Source organism: Mesocricetus auratus, unplaced genomic scaffold, assembly GCF_017639785.1.
Source record: "Mesocricetus auratus isolate SY011 unplaced genomic scaffold, BCM_Maur_2.0 Super-Scaffold_100022, whole genome shotgun sequence".
Taxonomy (NCBI): Eukaryota; Metazoa; Chordata; class Mammalia; order Rodentia; family Cricetidae; genus Mesocricetus; species Mesocricetus auratus.
This window is the reverse complement of record NW_024429203.1, coordinates 5,137,121-5,161,315: the sequence shown is the minus strand read 5'-3', so window position 1 is coordinate 5,161,315 and position 24,195 is coordinate 5,137,121. Positions and strand designations below refer to the sequence as shown.

Here is a 24,195-nt window from a genome sequence, read left to right as displayed (position 1 = left end):
AAGGCACTCAACATTGGCCTTTGACCTCTACATTCTCATACACACACATGCTAGTGCACCTTCACATACGTACATGCTACATGAACAGATGTGCATACACATATACACACATGCGCAAACAAATAAAAAGACAACATATTTACAAATGTTGTATTTACTTGGTATGTACTCCATAGTTGTTTCGTTTTATTCAAATATCTCTAAGTCTATTTTAAAATTGAAAATATATTTATAATTTTCATACAATATATTTTTTCCATTTAAAAAAAGATTTTATTTCTGTATTTTGATTGTGTGTATGTAAAAGTCTTTACTGGCTGAGCCATCTGGGCAGCCCATGATTGCTTTTCAGTTTGGTTGGTTTTCGTTTGTTTGTTAAGATTAAATAATGTGGGCTAGAAAGATTGGTTAGTGATTAAGATCACTGGCTGCTTTTCCAGAAGACCCGAGTTCAGTTCTCAGTACCCACATTGCAGCTAACAACTGTCTGTAACTCCAGTTCCAGGGGATCCAACCACTCACATAGATACATATACAGGCAAAACACCAATACACATAAAATAAAAATAAATAATTTATTTTAAGAAAAGATTAAATAATGTTTATTTACTTGTGTGTGTGTGTGTAAGGCTGTGTGAGTGTGTGCATGGAGACCAAAAGAGGCAGTCTGGTCCCCTGGAGCATACAATACATACAATATATTCTGGTCACAGTTTCTCTTCTTCCAACCCCTCCCCCCCAATCTACATGTCTTTCTTTTTCTGTGTCATTAGAATACAAATAGACATAATAATACTAAAAAAGTAAAAGATAAAATAAGAACCAACCAACTGGAATAGGATGAAGCAAACAAACTATCAGAAGAAAAAAAGCCGAAGAAAAGGCACAAGAAACACAGAGATGCAGGTACTCATACATTAACACACAAAAAATTCTATAAAGACATGCTAGAATCTACAATATATAAGGGAAAAAAAGAAAGAAAAAATTAAAAATAATGCCAAGACAAAGCATTATGAAACAAGGAACCTCCAAAAATACCATTGGGTTTGTTTTGTGTTGGCACTCTACTGCTGTGCTGGTGCCTGGAATTAAGAAGTTGTTTGAATACCCAGTGAGACCCCAGTAGAGAAAACTAGTTCTTCACTGAGTGGTTATGAGAAGATAACTTCTGGGTTAGGAATGGGGACTTGTGTCCACTTTGCCTCCCAGCGCTGGAACCTTATTTGGCTTAGAACCAGGTAGGGGCGCTGTGAGTGAGTTCATGTGTATGTCACGCCTGGTGTGTTTGTAAGACCTTGTTTCCTTGGTGACCTTCATCCTCTCTAGGTCTTACAGTCTTTCTACCTCCTCTTCTGTAGAGTTCCCTGAGCCCGGAAGCAGAGGGATTTGATGGAGACATCCCATTTAGGGCTGAGTGCCCTGGTCTCTCACTGTAGTTTGTTGTGGATGTCAGTGTTTGTTCCCATCTACTGCTGGAGGAAACTTTGCTGAGGATGGTTGAGCAAGGCACTGGTCTACGAGTACAGCAGAATGTCATTAGGAGCCATTTTATTGCTAAGTCTTTGATTATGTATTTTGGAGTTACAGTCTTATTTAAGAAGTGGTTAATAAAAGCAAAGCTGGCTCATTGTAACTTACTTCATTGTTAGGACCAAGTGTTTGACAAGCAATTTAGTGGGGAGGGGTTTGATTTGGCTTACAGTTGAAGGGATACAGCACATCATTGTGGGGAAGTAATGGTTTCAAGCGTGGGGTAGTTAGTTGGTCACAGTCAGTCAAGAAACACAGGAAGTACAGGAAATGGGGCTGGACTATTAAACACCCACCCCAATTTAACTCTCTCAAGCAAGAGTGCATCTTCTAAGGGTTCCATAATTTTCTAAAACAGTGCCACCAGCTGAGGACCAAGTGTTCAAACACATGAGTCTGCCTGGGACATTTTGCATTCAAGTCACAGCACTAGTGTTTGCTGAATACAGAGTAACAACGTTTTGTGAATTCCATTTCATAAAATTCCCCAAAATTAGGGAAACTGAAGAACAAGGAAGTTAATGGCAGGTTCTACTGAATTAATAGAATTTTAAAAAATTCAGAAGAAGCTTGGTGGTGGTAGCACATGCCTTTAATCCCAGCACTCAGGAGGCAGAGGCAGGTGGATCTCTTGTAAGTTTGAGGCCAGCCTGGACTACAAGAGCTAGTTCTAGGACAGGCTCCAAAGGTACAGAGGAGCCCTGTCTTGAAAAAATAAAGTAAAAATTCAGAAGTATGTTGGCTCTTTAAAACACAGTTTACACTTGAAATATTTGTATTTTAAATTATGTCTGCTGTATCTTTAATAGACTTTTACTACTTGACTGTGACATATTATTCAAAATAATATGTCTTGGAGTTTATTTTATAGCTTTGATTCTACAAGAGAATGTGCTTAAACATCAAAGTATTTTTGGCTTTGTCCACTCTTGTTCCATATTTTGTAGATGACTTATTTTGTCTATATATTGGGTCCAGGATCAACTTAGGTAAGATATAGTGTGTTATTTAAAGAATGTTGGAAATCAGTATCTTTTCAGTAAGACTTAAAGATACTCTATCAGTGATTGACTTACAGTTCATAAATAAGTTCAAGGAACTTTTTTTAGCTTGTGACACATTAAAAGGCTTCATTTATTCTTTATTGCAGAAATGTGGACCACCAGTTTCCTGGGCAAGCTGTGCCACCCGGGTTCCCAGTGTACCCTGCTCTCAGCCCACTGCAGATGCTGTGGTGGCAGCAGATGTATGCTCACCAGTATTATATGCAATAGTAAGTCTGTCTGAGTTCACTGTTGTAGCTGCTCTGTTAATAGGCTTAGTGTTTGTTCTCTTACCCTGACTCAGTTGATTTGGGATTGCATTTGTTGTGTCATTACATGGTTGCTTCATAATTACTGACTATGAATTTATAAACTTCTCAGAAGATACTTATTTCAGATTACTTGGCTAACAGAAAAAGAATTTCTCTTCATTTTACATCAGCTCTTTGCCCCTTCTTTGTGCCCCTGATTTCATTTAGCAATATTTTTAAACTTATTTACTTTTTAAACATAATATAGAAAGCCAAGAAGAGAGTTTCCCTGCAAGGCTGCAGATCTGCATGGAGACAAAAAGGTCAAAGGAAAGGGGCCATAGGAAGTGTAGGGCTCAGTGTGGCCCCTGTGGTCACTGCTCTCATTGCTGACTTTGGCGTCTCATCAGTGAGTCATGTCCTGCTTTGTTCTCTCATTTATCCTCATCCTACATACTCATCTACACTGACCAGCCGCTGCTGATTTTTGTTCTCTGCGGGTTTGTATGGTCCTGTTTTTCTTCTCTTCCTTTATCTTTCTCATGTTTTCTCCTTTTTAACAGTAGCAGTCTTTGCTCAGTTTGATAGATTGACTTGCTCACACCCAGGAAACTGTCCTTTCCAGTGCTCTTAGATTTCTTTCTTCTGTGGCTGCAGTGGCTAACTCTCACTTTTTTTTTTTTTTTTTTTTTTTTTAGCTTTCTGTTCCTTCTGTGTTGCTGCTTGATTGGGAGATTTTTAGAGTAATTGCTTTTGCTCTAAGTTCAGAACATCTAAATTTTGTCTCCTTCATTCCTTAAATGTCTTTTCCTTGTGAATTTACCTATAGTTGTCAAGAAAGCTCTTGGCCTTAACCATGTAGATTCTAGGTTTTGTTATCCCTGAACCCAGTACCTTACAAAAATAATATAATTGAGCATCTGCTCTTTGAATCCTGCTTCCAAAATTTCAGCCAGATCTTTTCTCATTTTAAATCTGTTTCGCTTTACATTAGTCTCCCTTTCTATCTCATGCTGTAACCTTATCCTACTTCAGATAATAGTACAGTAGACCTTTCTTCTCCTTTTTCCTTTTGTTCCAAATGTCTACTGCGTTTTTTGCCTCCTATATATCTCCCTGTACAAAGCTTACCTGCTTTATGAACCTCTTATGCTAGTGTTTGTTCATAAACACTGGCTTCAGGGAGACTGTACTGAAAGATACTGGTGACAGCTATCTTTTAGTGATGACTTTGTGCTTAGTACTCTGCTTTCCACCTTTTGTTCTGTTTGTGACCTTGCTTACTGTTGAGTCTTATTACTTTGTGTGTGTTATTTAACTTTTGAGTCTCAGGTTCTTAGCTTTAAAACAGCTTGCACATGTATCACAACCGTCATGAGATAAGAAATGTTGTAGAAACAAAAGGCTTATTTAGAAACCAGGTATTTGCACGTTGGTTTAAATAGGTGTTTATATCCCAGGGAGAATTTCCTTAATTTTCATTATGTATGTTGTCTAACTTTATTAATAATTTAAACATTTAAAAATACCTAGTAGTGGGACTGGATAGAGCACTGGCTGCTCCTCCAGAGGTCCTGAGTTCAATTCCCAGTAACCATATGATAGCTCACAACTATCTATAAATGAGATCTAATGCTCACTTCTGGTGTGTATGCATGCATACATGCAGGCAGAACACTATACATAATAAATAAATCTTTAAAAAAAGATGTTATTTAAAAAAAAGAAAAAATACTTAATAGCAAAACAAGTCCCTGTGTACCTATGTTTGAGCTTCAATATTCACAAAATCATGCCAATCTTATTCTATAACCTTTCTTTTTCCTTGTTATAATTTAAAAGCAAATCCCAGCCATGTTTTGTTTTTAAGGGAACCTGTAATGAACAACTTATTCTAGCCTTATTTTTCTTTGTGGGACAGGATCTCATGTAAGCAAGGGTGGCCTCACAATGGCTATTTAACCAAAGATGACCTTGAACTGCTGCTCTTAGAGCTTCCGCCTCTCTAACCCTGGGACTGCAGGCACATGCTTGCTACCACACCAGTTTTATGCAGTGCTAGGCATGGATCTTAGGGCTTTTGTGTCTGGTAGGTTGGCACCATATTAACTGAATCACATCTCCAGTCCTTTTTCTGACTTAAAAAATGAAATTTCTTAAAATTGCGTATCTTTATTTTGTGTGTGTGCATGCACACATGTGTGCATGTATGTTGTGTCACATGTAAAAGTAGAGGGAAGCTTATGGGAGTTGTTTCTCTCCTTCCGCCGTATGCATTCCAAAGATCATACTCTGGTGGTGGGCTCAGTGGTAGGTGCCATCACCCACTGAGCCAGCTTGCTAGCCCTGTTCTGACTTACACAGTCACATCATCAGCCCCTTAGAGGTCACAGTTCTTTCTCAGATGACAAGAACTAGTCCAGTAATCCTCAAGTGGAGTTGCCCCAAAACTAGAATTGGGATTGAGGAGTGATTATCCAAGATTCACTTAATATTTAAACCCATATTTAGACAAGTATGTCAAGGTAGCTTTGAGGTGTTCATCCCATGTAGAAAAGTAAAAAGAGCCATTACTTGAAAGATTTGTAGTTATTCGCTACCAGCTTATAAGCCGATTTACTAGAGTATGAATGTGGCCATTATTATTTCTTCTTCCTCTCTGCTGTGGTCTTAGGCAAGCAGGCTAGGAGAACGTCCTTCTCTTAGCCCCACGATTGTACTAAGAAGCATCGACAAGAGTGTGATACTCGAGATTAGGGTTATAAAAATGTGATAGCTAAGACATTTAAAAAATGCACAGTATGCTATTCTCTGTCACGTCTACTGCCTCGTGATACCTGCCTATAAGGATTATTGACTTTTAAGTTATTCTCTTAGAAAATATCTGTCACATTATGTAGACTGAATGAATTAATTCAAGTGTGGAACAAATTTTAACATAGATCAGAAACAAATTTAAAAAATGAATAGTATGGTAAAGTTTTTTTTCCCCCTTTTTAATGTTTTGGTCACTATTTCAGTCAAGCTGCAGTTACAGCTCAAGCCACATCAGGTGCCAGTCCAGCCCAGCCTACTGCATCACCGCCTCTGAATTTGGCACATGGTCCTGGAGAAGAGCCTCCACCAGCTGCCAACCTAGTAGCCCCAGAAAATGGGCCCATGAATGAGAATGTCCAGATGAATGCCCAGGGCGGGCCAGTGCTAAACGAAGAGGACTTCAACCGTGACTGGCTAGACTGGGTGTACACGTTCTCTCGAGCTGCAGTTCTCCTCAGCATCGTATACTTCTACTCTTCCTTTAGTCGGTTTATCATGGTAATGGGAGCCATGCTGCTGGTTTATTTGTGAGTGACAGATATTAACTGTTCGTGTCTTTTAGTTACTTCTGAAACAGTTTACCATAGATTATAGCAGAATGTAGTCAGGAATACTGAATGAAGGATTTTTAAAATTGTTGAGTATCTAGCATGTTCATGCTAACCAAAAGCAGTGACAGAGATACTGTATAAGAATATTTATCAGATTTGTTTAAAAGCAGAGTATTTGCTTATTGTATTTTATATACATTGTTAATTCAATGAGTCAAAGACTTTCAGCTATTTAGCACGCAAGTATATGATAAATGCTTTCAAGGGTATGTTCTTTCAAGTTATATTTATCAATAGTAAGTCCTAGAAGCATAAGTCACACTCTTTTTCATAAGTAGATTGATTTTTTTCCTAGCCTTGCCTTTTCTCTAAGAGGCAAAGGAATATATCTAGTTATATTTCAATTTGAAAAGGCTCCAAAAGATTTTGTGATTTAATATGTTACTCTAAGCCAGTTACGTCCAAGATAGGCTTTGAATTTGAATTGGGTTTTGTTTTGCTGTTAATTTCTTTGAGAAATCCACTGGCTTGAAGTAAGATACTTGTTTTTAATCATTTATAACAACACCTGCAGTAGTTTTTCCCTGAGTGACACTATTTTATAGTATTACAAACACAAGTGATGTGGCTTATTTTCTCTCTTTATTTTGCTGAACAGACACCAGGCTGGATGGTTCCCTTTCAGGCAAGAAGGTGGTCAGCAACAGGTTCCTAACAATGTTGACGTCAACAACGACGGGCAGAATGCAAACAATCTAGAACTTGAAGAGATGGTAGGTGATTGACATTTGTGTGGATTTTATAGGTAGATAGTTCTTAGTGCTGTATGGGACAGAAATTACAATGGACTCTTGGATGCTCCATAGATAACCATGGAAGGCACACAAAAGAAAAGCTAACGTAGAAACTGTTGTGGTTACATCTGGGGAACATAGCATGTAGTAGTGAGTCAGTCATATGCTGTTAAGAGTGAATGGGAAGGATCCACATCTCTCTAAAAATAATCTCGAAAGGAAATTTTTCCTGGATGAGAATTTCTTCTATTGGCAGTTATTTACACACCACAGAACTTATTAATTTTAGACTTTACAAAGATTTCGAATTGCCTTGGATCTGCCATTTTTCCTACACACTTAGATGTCTTCTTGCTATAGAACGTATTTAGCTCTCCCCTCTGCTCCAAGTTGGTGTGTGTGGTACCAGTTTCTCAGGAATGTGCTTGTGTTGTTTGAAAGGAGCGTCTTATGGACGATGGACTTGAAGACGAGAGTGGAGAAGATGCAGGTGAAGATGCCAGTGCAGTGCAAAGGCCTGGCTTGATGGCTTCAGCTTGGTCCTTCATCACCACCTTTTTTACTTCACTGATACCGGAGGGGCCTCCCCAAGTTGCCAATTAGACCTGAAAAACTGTGCCAGCTGCAAAGGAGGGTTTGACTTTAGGAAAGTGGTTTAAATAACAGTGCAATTTCAAAAAGAAAAAAAGGAAAAAAAGAAACTGTATAACTTTCTTTTGATCATGTACAGAGGTCTTTTCTTTAAGCTTCTCACGCATATGAATATTTTAAGCACAAATGGACTACTAAGTGTGTGATTTTTTTTGTTTGTTTATTTGTTTAAAGATCTTAACAGAACATAGCATAAACAGTACTGGTCTTCCAGTTTTATTCATTTCAATTATGTGTAGTGCGCCAAGCAGAACCACTGTGTGTTGTTTCTTTAAAGAGCTGCTACACCTTTAAATGTCCCCAGCTAGATGGCCAACCCTTCAATGTGTACTTTGAATAAATATATCTATTTTCTGTGAATTATCCTGAAAGTTTTAAACAGGAATGACCTCATAGTTTTTAATAAAGAAGTTTATTTACCTAAAATGTGCTAGTAGCATCTTGCCCACCCATAAAGCAATAAACTTCTCAAAAATGTTAATTTTGACATTTGAATAAATGATGGAAACTTTCTATTTTAAGGACACATGTCGCATCAGGTGGAATTAGTATCTTAAAAGAAAAAAAAGGCAGCTCCTTATTGGAATTAAGTGATACAAAATGTTTGATATGGCAGTACTTTTATAAAATATGCTGGAAATTGCTCCCTGTAATTTTTTAAATAAAAAGTCAATTATGATAAATAGCCTTATGGGATGGATATTTGTTCAAGTTCTTCAATACCAATTGACCTGCAGAAGTATGTTTAGATTTTACAAGTGTTTGGAAGGGTTAATGTCTTCCTGGTCAGTTTGGCTTTCTTCCTTTCTAAAGGGCACCTCTTACTTTCCAGGCAGTCTGACTCTCCTTGGGTTTGAACCCAGGGCACCTACAGGATAGTGGTAGAAGAATGCAGAGCTATTGAAACTCTTGATCGGTTTATTTCCTTCTGTTGGGAGCTAGAGAGAGGAGTGCTGTGGAATCTATTGAGGTGCAGCATTTTGGGGTACTGTTGTCAGGGTGTTGTAGTTACAGGAAGGGAAGTGAGCAGAGCCTTGAGGAAGATACTGGTCAGATTTACCTTGAGAGAGGTAAAACTGTATTCTAGGAATGGCAAATGTGCTATTATTTTGTTTTCTCCATGTTGTTAGTTTCCTCATGTCAGCCTTACTTTCCAGTAAGTCTTGTTAACTAGTCATGTCAGCTGTGTTTTGGAGGGGCCTATATGGTGCCAAATGGCCATGGTGCTTAAAGATGCTTTTCAGACAGCAAAAGAGGCTATACAGACGTTCCGAAACTGGTCTGAAGCCAAGTGATGACTAGTGGCAACCAGGATGTGTTTTTCTAGAGTCTTTTTATATACTTTACACTTGAGAGAAGGGATTGCACTTTCCCTGTTGAAAGGGTTTATGTGTGGGCAAAGGAAGAGGGACTCAGGGGCTGCAGAGCTGAAGACATTGGCTCCACAGTTGATCCACAGCTCAGTATACTAATCACTAATCAAGGGAATAACCTGCAGACTTGCCTGCAGATAGTCTGACTGAGGCATTTTCTCAGTTGAGGTTTCTCTTCCCAGATAAAGAGAAACTCAGCTTGTGTCGAGTTGACAAAACACTAACCAACAACATCCACTCTATGTTAAGTGTACCTTCATTTTAAAATGTTTAAAACAGCTCAAGGTAACTTCCAGTGCTACTTGTGATTTAGTTAAACAACCTGCCCCAGATCATGCAGGCAGTATAGCATTCCATTCTGCTTCATGCCTTGCACTCTTTGCAGTTAGCCAGTTACACAAATAAAGCATGTGGGGCTTCTTAGCTCTGAGCAAGTTGTGATAAGCTTGTCTTACACCAACCTTTCTGTTGAGAAAGCAATGAAAGTCATACTATAATCATCTACCACCATGTTCCTGGACTGTCAAAAAAGAAAGACGAGTGTTGCAGAGTTGGGAACAGTGATTGACACTTGCTGGTGTAAGGGCTGGGAAACTGAGTAGAAATTTTAGAAGACCTATGAGGAACAAATATAAGAGTTCAGGAGCCAAGTACTAATCTTCAGTTCTTGGATTGTCTTGAAACAGTAAAGATGCTAACTTGCTTTAGAAATTAATGATACAGGGTTGGGCTAGGACAACTGGAGGGAGGGGAAACTGGTTGGGATGTATTGTAGGACAGAAGAATATTTTAAATAAAAATTTTAAAATGATATAAAAAAGAGGTTAAAGATACATTGAGGATAACTCTGCCAGTCAAGTATTCGTTATGCAAACAGAGGAACCTGAGGTTGATCCCCAGCACTCACATAAAAAGCTAGTAGTTGGTTCCTGTGATCCCAGCAGTGTAGAGGTGGGGACAGATGGATTCCTGGGGCTCACTTATAGCTAGCCACGTTAGTGAACCCAGGGTCCCCAGTGAGAGAGCCTGCCTTAAAAACGAGGTAGATGACTCTGAGGTTAGCGTCTAGCCTCCCCATGCATGTGTGCACGCTTCTGTGTACAGACATGCGTACGCTGATGACAACAGTGGCATGTTTCAATTTCTGTAGTGTTTGCTAGAAGAATGAAAGTATAGTAGAACAATAATGTACAAACAATCCAAAAGAACAGCCAAAAGCAAGAAATGGGAAAACAACAAATAGAAGCAAAGAGGAAACACGTCTGATGGCTGAAGCGGTCATGCCTCCATCAAACTCTTGGGAACTAAGTACGCCGGTTTAAAGTCAGTGTTAGTCTGAATAAAGAAAAAGCAGGATGCTAACGACACCAGTTTAACGTACGCTGCAGAAAAAGGGGCGAGGAAAGACCTGTTAAACAAGAAGAGCTGGACAGAAGCTGGAGTGTTCAACACACGAGTAGACCCTCGTAAGAAACACGTGAGAGCACACAGCATGTGTGATGGGATGCTTTGCAAACACAGCGAAATGCTGAGTCCTGCCTGGCCTCCAGCTGGTCAGAGGAGCCAGACTCGGTGTGTGGAGAAGAGAGAGGGTGAGGGCGAAGGAGCTGGCGTCCAAAACAGGCCGATTGGTGTCACAGTTCCTGCCCCTCTCACTGGGTGACTCCCCTAGTTCACAGTTTGACTGTTTTTTGGAAAATCTCATACATTTCATGAAGTGTTCTCTGGAAATAGAGTAGCAGTTCTCAACTTTCCTAACACTGCAACCCTTTAAACAGCTCCTCATGTTATGATGATCCGCAGCCATAAAATTATTTTCATTGCTACTTTATAACTGTAACATTGCCACTGTTGGGAATTGTAATGGAAATATCTGAGGTGCAGGATATCTGATAGGCAACCCCACAGGTTGAGAACCACTGGTATAAGGGAAGAGAAGGAATACATGCTTCTCGGGGCCCACTATGGATTAAGTACTTACGTGTTTGTAGGAAAAGAAAAGTATTAGAAATGGCCAGGAACCAAAAAACAAAGCACAGTAAAAGGAGAGGAGGGGTGGTGAGACCCCAGAGCTTTTCCCTGGCGAGTCTGAAAATTAGAGCACACTTGGTAGTCTTTGGGTATTGCTTCTTGAAGATTGTGACCCTGTTACACTCCCAATGATGGGCAGGAACTGCAGGGGTAGATGGCTGCACTGTGTTACTCTGAACACTAGGTGGGGATATAGCACCACATAGCTCTGTGCTATTGACCTTTTTTTTTTCAGCTCTTGGGGACACTGATGGGAAGAATGCTACCTTACCTTAGCACAAGAAAGCATGCAGGAGAAGAAACTCTTGACCTTGGTAATGTGGGCTTGATGTAAAATTACAGGAAGGTTGCAGACCATGGTTGCTAGTTACTCCTGTTTCTAGAGAGGTCTGATGAGTCAACTTAGGTATTCACCCCCTCAGAGGGTTTTGTGAATGAGGTGGGATGTCTAGATAGGTGGATATCTGGAAGCTTGGTGCTGTGGAAGGTATTCAGAGACAAGAGATTTAATATTTCCATTTATCTATAAGCCTGGGCGGGGGCGGGGGTGGAGGTGGGGGTGGGGTGGGGTGGGGTGGGGTGGGGGAGGTGCAGGCCTGCTCCTACCAGCTATGTTCCCACCCTCCCCATCTGCTCCCAGGGTTTGCTGGCAGCCACAGCTTCTTCCTGCTTCAGACACCCTGGGGACTCACTGCAGAGATGCTTTGAAGGGAGCCACTCCGGGGGTTTCCATGGTTTATTACATCTCTTAGAAGGATCCTGTGATGTGAGACCGAGGCTGAGGATCTGCCCGGTCATTGAGAAGCCAGGGCCACTAAGTTCAGCTTGGGAGATGGGTGCTCTGGGACAACTGTGAACAATGAACAGAGCCTGCAGCTTAGCTAGGCATAATGCTCCAATGTTCATATCATGGTTTTCACTACTGCACTACGGCTATCTTCAGTATTAGCATTGGAAAAGTTGGGTAAACGGTATACAGGATTTTTTTTTCAGTACTGCTTTTTGTAATGTTCTGTAAATCTGAAATCATTTCAAACTTGGAAGTAACATAAAATTTTAAAGTTTTACTTTCCCATGATTATGGAATATTTTAAATAAAAATAAAATCATGAAAAATAGAGGTGACCCTTGTCCGGGTGATCCAAAAGTGCTGGCTTGGAGATGGGGTGCACCAGAAATGAAATGCTTTTTGAGGAGTTGGCCAATCATTGAGGACATCTCTAAAGCAGAGCCAGTTCCTAGTTGTGGAACTGGACCATGGTTTTCCAGGCAAGCGCCATTTAGATATTGGGCAACCTCCGCAATAGCACAGATCTACCCACACACTGAGCATTTACTTCATGAGACCCCAGCCCAGGCCTTATGCCCACTTAGAAGTTCTCTAGGGAGGTTTTTGTTTTGTTTTTTCTAATTCCATAATACTGGGATTTGGTTACTATTACCTAAAATGAAAAATCTGAATCAAGATGATCTTAATTGCTAAATGCTGTTTTTCACACCATTCTTTAGCTCTTAATATCTGAACTTAAGGTTTTGAAGGTTTTAGAAAAGTTACATTGAAATTACAAAAATAGTAGAGTCCTATCTGACCTGTTCCTGTTATCCTCACATTAGTTTGGGGCATTTGTTGCAGCTAATAAACTAATTTGATACATTTTTTTAAACTATAGCTTATACTTTCTCAGACACCTTGATCTTGAATGGGTGTCCCATTTTTTTTTTTTTTGTTCCAGAATCCTTTCCATGTTCTGATAAATTTCCTTCTCTTGACTATTTAGTCTATTCACGGCTTCAAAACTCTCGGGCCATTTTGGTTTTGAAGACCTTGTCCATTTTGAGAGCTATGGGCCAGGTATTTTCTGAGTTGTTCCTCCATTCTGAATTGCGCTATCCCCCTGAGTAACTGGGGCTATGTGCTTTTAGGGAGATATCAGAAGTTAAGTGCCATTTTCATGTTTTGAGGCACATGTCATCAGCGTGACTTAGCACTGTTGATGCTGATTGGATTACTTCGCTGAAGTAGTCTGTTCTTTCCTTGGAAGCTCTTCTTACCCTCTTTTCACAGGGGTTCTTTGGAAACTGAAGGACTGGATAAGTTGACTCCACTCTGAGTAGAGTGTCTACATACATCGTTAGAAATTCTCCCTCATGGAGGCTCTTTACCTGGTCATTTATTACTGTCTCTTCTTTACCTGGTCATTTATCAGTGTCAGTTGGGACTCATTCTACTTATTTGTACTTTGGGTTTTAACCCGGTTCCTGCTTTGTTTTGTTGTTAAACCCCCTCCAGCTTTGCCTATTTATGAGCTCTTTCTGAGAGGTTTAAACTTCCTGCATTTCACAAGTGTCTAAGTTTCAGTTTTTTAAGCAAAGGACTATCAATCAAAACATCCCTGACAACAGGGACCAGGGAGAAAGCATGGAGAAGGCCTGAGTCAGCCCCACAATGTCTCAAGGACAGTTCCGGCACCCCCTTGAAACTTACCTACGTATGTTCAAAGATAGAACTCAGCCAATTAAAAGTATACTAATGTAGCTGCTGCTTCCTTAACCAGTTAAGTTTGAGATGACCTAACCACCCCTGAAATTCCCCCGAGCTGTGCTTAAAAGGAGTCTTCACGCTTCTCTCGGGGTCATCGCTACTTTGTAAGGTGTTCGGCCCCAGCATGCTGGTAAAGGAATAAGCATGCTTTGCTCTTACATACTATTTGGGTCTGGGGTCTTCCTTCAGCGTTTTCTCAGACCTTTACATTTCAATGGACTCCTGCATCCACTGAGATGCCCCACCACTGGGCATTTTCTTCCGGAGGCTTCCTCGTGCCCTGGTGCTTCAGGCTCCTCTTGTGTTTTCTCCTCCAGAACTAGAACCCTCCATTCCCACAGTGAGCTGGGACCCCTCCAGAGCTGGGACCCCGTCTCATTTGGACCTGTCTATGCAGGTCTTGTGCATGCTGCCATAGTCTCTGTGAGTTCACCTGTGCCTCAGTCCTGCTGTGTCCACAAAACACCGTTTCCTTGGAGTCATCCATCACCCATGGCTCTTGGAATCTTTTCACCTCTTCTTTGGCATCGATGCCTGAGCACTGAGGGAAGGGGGTTGGTGCAGACATCTCCTTTAGGACTGAATTCTCCAAAGTCTCTCACTCTGCATATTGCCCTGATGTTGGCCTTTCTGTTAGTTCCCATCTACTTGCAGGAAGCGTCTCTGATGTGGGTTGAGTGAGGCACTGATCTATGGGTATAGGAGTGTGTTGTTAGGAGTTATTGTTTTTCTACTGTGTTCCTTTAACAGAATAATAATAATAGCCTTTCCCTAGACCTGTGATCCATCAGTCTCGGATTCTTGGCCAATTTCGCAGTGTCAGGTATGGGTTTCATCTCATAGTGGGCCTTAAATCCAATTGAAGAAAGTGTTACTCAAATAACACTTATGCCACTAATGCACCAGCATATCTTGCAGGCAGGTAGGTCATTGTTGTAGGTCTCAGTGTTTATAGTCAGGTGATATTGATGATTATTTTTCTTCTCTGGTAATGTGCAGAGTACCCTGAAACCATGAATGTTCCATATAAACAAACATTGTCTTTAGAAATAGCGCCTTACCATAAGATTGTAGAAAGCCACCAACAGCCCTGACAATAATCTGTGATGTTTGGCAGGGAGGTTCCTTGAGACACCTTTGGCCAATAACTCCGCAAGATGTAACCCTTTCCTGGCACTGAAGGTTTTGCATGGTGGCATAGTATGTCTAATTGGAGCATTGTCTCTCCTATTTGGTGACTGCATTAGATTACTTTCATTAATGAATATAGTTTAGGAAGTTTCTATAGTAGTAGGTTTTCATATGTATAGGGACTGGTGTTGGCTCAGGACCCTGAAGACCAAGTTCTCAGCACAAAGGAGATTTATTTGCACCAGATGGACAGGGGGCAGGGAATAACAGACAAAGACAGGAGCTAGAGGATAAGGGAGAGGGGGAAGGGAACAAAAGCAGGGAAAGGGGCCTTTGTCCCAGAGGAGCATGGCAAAGGATGGCCTCTAGATAGAGAGGAACAGACATGGCCCATAGGCAAGTGTTGGTTTATAAAGGTAAAAGGAGAACCCCTGTGCTAAGATGAGGTGTTTATTTTAATTGGGCATGTTAATGAGGTGAGTCAAAAGAGGCTTTTGATTGCTGGACTTTGGCAGCTACACCTTGATAGTCAGTCTGAGGAGAGAAAGTGGGCAAACAAGTGAGTAACCTTGTTAGCTTTAGGAATGGAATCTAACAGTTGTCAGCAAGGCAGAGGGAAAAGGGGGGAAGGGCAAGGTCTGCCAGAGCCATGTTTGCTGTGCCTGGCATGGCCAGAGTCCTCTCAATATTGCTTTTCAAAAGGCTTTTAGTGTTACCTGTCCCTCTATATCCCCTGCCTTACCCTGACCCCCAACCTCTGCTGGCTAGTCTTATGTCAACTTGACACACAAACTAGAATTATCTGAAAGGAGGGGAACTTAATTGAGAAAATCAGTTCATAAGATCCAACTGTAAGGCACTTTCTTAATTAGTTATTGATTGGAGAGGGCCCAGTCCTTGTAGATATATCCGTCTGGGCTGGTGGTCTTGGGTTCTATCAGAAGCAGGCTCAGCAAGCCATGGAAAGCAAGCCAGTAAGCAGCACCCTCCCTAGTCTCTGCATCAGCTCCTGCCTCCAGGTTCCTGCCTTGTCTAAGTTCCTGTCCTGACTTCCTTCAGTGACAAACAGCAGTGTGGACGTGTAAGCAAAATAAACCCTTTCCTCCCCAACTTGTTTTTTGGTTATGGTGTTTTGTCACAACAATAGAAACCCTAACTAAGACACACCCTCTCTCCATTTTGTCCTCTTATTCTAGTTTCCCTTTTATCTCTTCATAACCCTCTTCCTTGAGACATTTCTCCCCTGGCTCCTTACTAGATACCTACCTCTGTGGTTATATAGATTGTAGTACACATATCCAAAACTTAAAAAGCTAACATTCACATATAAAACATGCAGCATTTACCTTTTTGTGTCTGGTTTACCTACCTGGGGAAGATTTTTATTTTTAGCTCCATCCATTTATCTGTGAATTTCATAATTTCCTTTTTATTAACAGATGAGTAATATTCTATTGTATAAATATCCCACATTTCCTTTACTCATTCACCAATTGATGGATATATAGGCGATTTCAGATTTCTGGCTATTATGAGTAGAGCATCAGTGAACATGGAAAAACAAGTTATCTCTGTAGTAAGATGTAGAGCCTGTGGGTCTGTGCTCAAGAATGGTATAGCTGGTTCTTGAGGTAGATTGGTTCTAAGCTTCCTGAGGAACCATCACACTGATTTCCATAGTGTCTGGACCAGGAGATTTATATGGGAGAGAGTTGAAGGGACTGACCATGTTGATGGTGAAGGAAGACCCCAGGATGACTGCCAGAAGCAAAGTAGCACCTGCACACCCACTCCAAGTACCACCCACTCCAAGATGCTGCCTCAGCACCATACTTAAGCATGAGGATGAAGTGCTTTCATGAACCTCGTCCATGTTCTCAGCACTCAACTTGTCAATGATGGACTAGTCAAATCTTGACTTTCTTTTTGGTGCTTGGCTTGGATTAATTTTGAATAGCTTCAGAGGGCCTACAGAGAATCCCTGTGAACTTAAAATACAGAGTATTTTCTTCCCCCTGCTGGACATGTTCTGTTAGGTGCCCCATGTAGAGGTCTATTGCTTCCAAGGCTCACTCATGGCCTTGCCTAAGGAGATCCCTGAAAGGGCTTGTGAATCCTGAAGGAAGCTGAAGCCAGGCTGCCGCTCAGACAAGTAGTCGTCTTATGGTTTTTATAATCTTATGGCACTTTTAAAATAGCATCAGTCTTTTCTTCCTGCATAGACATGTGCTTCTTAGCCATATTTTTAAAAACTGTACAGACAAGCTAGGGTGTGCTAACATGAGGCAGAAATCGGTTATCTCTTAAGGGAAAATGGGGCACTGTGACAGTGGTTATGTGTGAGGGAAGTCCTGTGCAAGGGTAGGGCTACATTACCAGCCTCTTCAGGGTAAAGGTGATGGCCTGGAGCAGTTCTTACCAATAAAAAGAGGTATGTTCCTTTTGAAAAGGGCAATTAGAGGGGTGAAGATTCTCTCTGCTTTTTCTTATTTGTCCTATTTCAATAGAATTAAAAAACCCTCTAAGGTGGTAGAATTATAAGATGGTGAACCAGTGTCTTCAGTTACTACTGGAGCTGTGAAGACTGTGTGTCTGTATAAAGTCTGTTCAGCCTTCCGTGGTTTCCGGCACTGTACACTGACAGTTTTAAATGGGAATGTCCCCGAATGCACAAAGTGTAAGCTTTGGGCTGTCACTGCTCTGTGTTGCTATTGCAGTGCTGCTGTACCAGCTTAGTGGGGCCTCATGGTGCCTGCTGCCTTCCTTCCCACGTCATCTCACCCTGTAGACACTGTGTCAGCACACAGGGGAAGCAAGTACAGTTCAATAGGACATTCTGAGCAAGCGGCCACAGAACTTCCATTGCAGCATAGATGATAATCACTTTGTTTCATTAGTCATTTGGATGCGTCTTGACATGACCACAGCCTCTTGAGTCATCACTGCCAGGATTGCCCTTGAGTAGTCCTCGCCTGTTTCTGTGCATAGCTCTGCGGCAAAAAGATAAAACCTTATGTAGGTTCTTGGAGTCCTATGTGGTCTTTACCATCAGACCCTTTCTCTGGGGATCTATTTCTCCCTATCATATTATCTTAAGATAAACTAGGTACATCCCAGAGATGATACAGTTACTTTTGTCTAATCCATAAGTACATCTCTCTGATTCACATTTTGGGAATTCAGCTGGTTTTGTTGATACCTAGGACCATACTTTGGTCATTCCCCAGGATGTTTTTTATTCTGTATAATTCCAGATCTGTCTTCCTCTCTTCTGTGTTGCTGGAGTTTCTTTCCAGCAAAGGTTCTGTCCTGCCTGGTCCCACAGCCGATTAGCTCCAAATAAACACACAGAGACTTATATTAACTTATCAACTGCTGGCCGGTGGTGGCTTAAGCTTAGGCTTCTTATTAGCTAGCTCTGTCTTAATTATTAACCCATTTCTATTAATCTATGTATTGCCACAAGGCTATGACTTACCAGTAATCCTGCATGTTACTACTTGGACAGCATGGCATCTCTTTGTGGCCTCTCTCTCCTTCCTCTCCCCAGCCTTCTCTTGGTCTGGTAGCCCTGTCTATGCTTTCTGCCTGGCTATTAACCAATCAGTGTTTTATTCATCAACCAATAAGAGAAACATATATACAGAAGGACATCCCTCATCACTTCTGCTTTTAATGTGGGACCACTCTTTAAACACTAGGACCTAACTATAAATGACTTCATGTTATCTGCTGTTTCAAAAATCCATTAGAGTTTGTGGAATGTATCTCCCACATAAAAAGGAGCCCCTCATAAATGTTTGCAGTGCTTTAAAATTATTAACATGCATTATTTTTACATAGGAATGGCTTTATAATAACATTTTTGTTCTTTGTATGAGTTTTAAGTCAAGGAGATTGTATGATCTGCCTGTAACTGCCACAGTATAGCAATGTATGTACATGAGCATCTTCTGAGGTAGTCACACGCTTCCTTTTCTGAAACTGGGTAATGTACATATGGGTATTAGTTTCACTATTCTTTGGATTCTTACATTTAAAATACTTATGTTTGTCTTGTGCGTTTCACAATAAACACTTAAATCTACTCTCTTATGTACTTGGAGTTGAGAGTTAGTTGACCTATTTTATCTTGGTCCAGCTGAGAGCTCTTGGGAGCACACATTGGAACTGTTTTGGGAGAAACTATTTCACAAACTACATCAAGAAACATTCTTTTTTTAAATGGAGTTATTTCATTTCTGGTAGTTGAACCTAGGAAAATAAACTTGGATAACAGTTCATGAAGAATGATGTGCACCTGGAACATTAGCAATCGTGGTGAGAAGTGGAGAGAGAAAGGTGATTGCTGGAGAGCATCAACTCAGAGGAAAGTCAGGCAGCTTTTCAAATGTAGACATTATGATGTAACCTCCAAGATGGCAACGAGGCTGTATGAGAAAAACAGTATACAAAATTGTGTCTGTAAGAGGATTATAGCTATGTAAAATCAAAATGAAACAAAAATCCTTGACCCTGCCACCTCCAGTCCATACTGGCTAGTCTTCAGGTCATTACTTTGAAAAGACAACAGTGATGTAGCTATACTCCAATGTAGATGCCTTATTGTTGTGTAGCTATTTCCTCTGGATTGAATCACTCCCCCACTGGAGCAAGAAGGATGGCTCATAAGACTTTGGAAGCTAACAAAATTTATGAAACTCAGGAAGTATGGGCAGTTCAAGACTCATAGGTCTCTCCTCAAGGAGATGAAAGCAGTATACATTGTGTAGAAGAACTCCTGAGTGGAGCTGATTGCAACTTGGGTACAGAAGTCCAGAGATGAAACTTAACCTAGTTGTCACCCATGGGGGGGACGTGGCTTTTCAGTGATGCAGCTACCCAGGGTCCTGTAGACAACTCATCACCTGTGCTCCTGTAAGTAAGCCCAATAAACCCATTAGTTTACCATCCTGGATTGGGTGAGATCATTTATTTATTTGGTTGTTGATGTCTTGTTTGTGGTGACTAGAAGCTCATTTACATGTCTCTAGGGAAAATCATGCAACACATTTAGAAAGAAAAATGTTGACATGTTTGAAGATATATATATATATGTATACATATATGATCTCTTCTTTTTATAGATTCAATTTCAAAAAAATTAAAACACAGATTTAATGAGATTCATTTATGCAGTCCATTGAAATACCTGAACATACTTACATGGAAGGACTAAGAGGGAGTGGCTGCTAAGGGAAGGGGGTGGTGGCGCCGCCACTGTAACAGGTGAAGTTCCCAGCTCTCTGCCCAGTGAGTTAGTTGGGAGATGACCTCTAGTCTCCCATGTGGTATCTGGGACCTCGCACTACATCATCAACATTTTTTAAAAAAGATAGTTAGGCATGTCTTGCTGAGACACTCCATGCCTCCCTGCTCCCTCTGAAAGAACAAACCACCCTCCCCTACCACAGCAAGTTTAAGCTTTACTCTGTTGTTTACTCTCTTCAGCTAAGCAACCATACTTCAGAACAGGAAGGCATTTTACTATGTCTCCAAGGTCTTTAATTGCCGTATAATTGTTTCTCTTTAGAAACCATCAGGGTGATAGAATCACAGATCACACACACACAGACTAGAAATAGAAAGAAGGGAAGACAACAAAGATGTAAAAATGCCCATAATGAACTCATGCATCTTGAGGAAACTTCTAATCTAATGAGAATGGATTTTGTTGAGACGATGGTACACCAACAATTAATTATTCATGGCAGAGCCATCATTAAGATTTCATTTTGTTTAAAGGCCTCTAAGTGACTTAGAAAATTGGGTTAAGCAGGAGAAGAATTTCAAGAAAGAGACAAGGGAAAGCTTTTCACTATATTGACTTTTTAAATACTTTCAAGATAGATATTATGAGTTGGCACATAAATTATACTCTGACTGAAAACCTCCAATGACTTGCCTGGACAACTGTCTGTGTGTTGGTAGATGGTGTGCCAGCATGGCAAGATGAAAGCAGGTTGATGGGTTTGTGAAAGGCTTAGTTATTTATTCCAGAATTCTATAATAATTCAATTGGGTGTGAGTAGGCCGTGTCTCTGTGAAATAACCAGATTTTGCAACCTGTGACATTTTGTGTCCTGTAGGAAGTGAATGTATAATCTGACCATTTACAGTAATGTGAAGTCAGGTATTACTTAGTTTTGTAGAATTTGGTGTCATAGACTCCATGACTTGCTTTTCTTTAAAGGAAAACATCAGAAATTGGGGTCAGGTTCAATTTTAATATGAGATTGATTTACAACATAGAGTTGGAGATCTAGGGTGGATTCATGGAAAGGCATTACACACAGGATCAGTCCCTGCAGGTGCTTTAAGAGTTGTTTATTGAACAAATGCAAGGCTTTGGTCTAGCCTTGTGTCCAGAACCTCCTATGACAGTATCAGGCACATAGTGGGAATTTAGGAAGTGTCACAGTTGAACTAGGATGAGAGCCTGTCTGTGAGGAGACTGCCAGAGAAAGCTATACAAAAGATGACTTCTCTGGTGGGGAATCCTGCAACATGTTTAGTACAATAAAGGAGCTGAGTTGAGAGCTCGGCCAGTGTGGGTCAGGAGGTAGGGAACACAGAAGTTGGGGAGATTAAGGTTGAATTTTTAGTTGGGGGTGGTAGCAGCCTCCACTGTAGACAGGGTTCTTCGTCTTGAGACAATATGCCATGGGAGGGCAGAAGACACAGATAAACGAAATATACAATGGGAACTATATGATCACCTTAGGAAGGGGCCGTTGCCATAATGTAGGGATGAGCCCAGTATGGGTTTTTATTTCTAAAAATCTGTACCATTTTACAAAAAGTTGTCTTGTTTAAAAACAAGTTGGTTTCTTCCATGCTGTGGCTGCCCTATTCATAATAGCCAGAAATTGGAAGCAATTTAGGTGACCCCTAACAGAAGAATGGAAAAAGAAGATGTGGCACATTTATACAATGGAGTATTACACAGCAGTTAAAAAAACATGACATAATGAAATTTGCAGGCAAATGGATAGAACTAGAAAAAAATCATCCTAGGGTAACACAGACCAAGAAAGATAAACATGCATTCACTTATATGTAGATATTAGCTGCTGAATAAATGGTAACAAAACTACAATGTATAGATTCAGAGAGGTTAGGCATAGAGGAAGGGACTAGAGGGCAACACATAGATATTCCTTGGAGGGGGACAGTAGAATAGATTTTGTGGGTGATCTTGGGCTGGGGGAGCTAGGGGGAACAGAGATGGGTAGATCAGATGGGAAGGGGTTGAGGGAGGGAATGTCGGGGAGAGACAGCTGGGGTTGAGGGGCATTTGAGGGGTGGTATGGAAACCTAGTTCAGTGGAAACTTCCTAAAATATATGAAGGCGATGCTAATGCGGTCTTGTACTAAGGGGGGTGAAAGAGTCCCAAATGGACAACTCTTGTCACCAAACAAAACTTCCAGTACCAGGACTGGGTTATATCCAACTGAGTTGTTGGCCAAAAGTGTCTCATGGAAATCCCCAAACAATCCAGGCTATTGGCAAGACAATAGGTTACTCTCTGCAAACTGACAGCAAGGCCAACACAACTCATTAAACATGGAGAGTTTGAGCTGGTGCCTACACAGAACCTTCACGCCTTGTTCTAGTGTCTTTGATATGTGAAGGCACTCTTCAGACTTCCAAAAGAGAAATGTAAGCACAAACTCAGCCACAAAACCTTCGATCCACAATCTGTCCTGCCTGCAAAATGGGCTAGGGCAATGGCAGCACAGAGTTGTGAGAGTAACCAATCAATGTCTGATTTGACTTAATGTTCACTCTATGAGGTGGAACCCATACCCAGCACTGCTTGGGTGGCCATGAACCAGAAACCCAAGATAAAACCAAATACTACGTTTATTTTTTTAAATAACTTTACAAGGACCCCTGATAGTACTCTGCTATACTCATAGAGTGGTGCCTTATTCAGCCATCATCAGAGAAGCTTCCTCCTACAGCAGATGGGAACAAATACAGAGACCCTCAGCCAGACATTATGCAGGGAGTGAGAGATTTGGAATCACTCAGTCTCCATCAAACCCTCCTCTTAAGGCTCAGGGAACCCAACAGAAGAGGAGGCAGGAGTGTGGGAACCAGGGGCAATGGAGGATTCTAGGAGAACAAGGTCCTCTAAATCAACCAAACAAGGCTCATATGAACTCACAGAGACTGAAACAGCAAGGACAAGGTCTACAGGGGTCTGCACCAGGTCTATGTAGCTTTCAGTTTAGTACTGTAATGGAACTCCTGAATATGTGAATGAGTGGGTGTCTGATTCTTGTGCCTTCTCTCGGGGCTCTTTTCCTTCTATTGGTTTGTCGTATCCAACTTATACACCATGGCTTTTGTTTTATTTCATTAAAACAAAACAACAAAACCAAGGTGGTTTCTTCTCTTGATAAATTCCCAGGAACATGTTTTATAGCAACTCTCTTCACTGATGTAGGTATCAAGTCAAAATGCACACAGCTTTCTACACCAGAAGCTTTAATTTTCAACAGCAGAGAGACACTATGGAAAGTCTACAGCTCCTGTACTCTGACGTCAGCTAAGAGCCTGTTTTATTCGTCTTGCTTGGCTTCTGTGCTATGAAGAAAAATGAGGAGGTGTGCTGTTTCCTTAGCCCGACAAACACCACAGCCAAATTCCACAACACAGTTTACGCATTTTATAGAAGAATGTTTAGGCCTGGGACCTAAACATTTTCCTCTCTTGAAAGTTAATACATGTATTTCCAAACTGCTTCCTTCATGTAGGGTGAAATGGGAAGTCTTTGCCCCTGAGTCAGTTTCACGGCCCAGGCCTGGAGGAGTGCAAACTCCTGGCTGAGCCAAAGGTCAGACAGGACACCTCTTTTCTGTGAGGGGCCACCCAGAAAGAATATGTTTTCATGCCAGAGAAACAGACACACTTATGTCTGTGTGGATCTTGCCACATTTCTCCTGTGGCCTGGTTTCTTTCAGCTGATTAACTGTGACTTCTTGCCTTTAAGTCCCAAAAATGCTAGGATTCTGGCAGCCACTAATGGTTTACAGTTAAGACTTAGATTCTTGGGCTGGGTAGGAATCTAGGTCTATTCATACAGTATTTGCAGGAAGTCCTGGGTTTAATGCTCAGCACCACATAAAGCAGGTATGTGATTGCTGTTTAGTAATCCCAACACTTGGGAGGTAGAAGCAGGAGGGTCAAGGTCATCTTTGGCTACGCAATGATTTTGAAGTGTGTGTGAGTGTGTGTGTGTGTGTGTGTGTGTGAGAGAGAGAGAGAGAGAGAGAGAGAGAGAGAGAGAGAGAGAGAGAGAGAGAGAGAGAGAGAGAGAACCCCACTGTTTTCTCTGTGAAGAATAGAATTTTCTGAGATGCTTGCTTCCTTGGCCCTATTGTATCCGGTCCTCCATCCTTTCTCACCTGGAGTCTTGGCTTCTGCTGA

General features: G+C 41.1%; 1 protein-coding gene across 1 annotated transcript in view; it reads left to right on the top strand.

The window, feature by feature from the left end:
- Positions 1-8,325, top strand: part of Herpud2 (HERPUD family member 2) — a 38,918-nt gene extending 30,593 nt beyond the window's left edge. The window contains exons 5-8 of the mRNA XM_005078505.4: positions 2,684-2,806; positions 5,848-6,171; positions 6,854-6,968; positions 7,431-8,325. Coding sequence (XP_005078562.1) covers positions 2,684-2,806; positions 5,848-6,171; positions 6,854-6,968; positions 7,431-7,592 — 724 coding nt within the window. The 3' untranslated portion in view covers positions 7,593-8,325. The remainder of the gene's footprint in view (positions 1-2,683; positions 2,807-5,847; positions 6,172-6,853; positions 6,969-7,430) is intronic.
- The last annotated feature ends 15,870 nt before the right edge of the window (positions 8,326-24,195 follow it).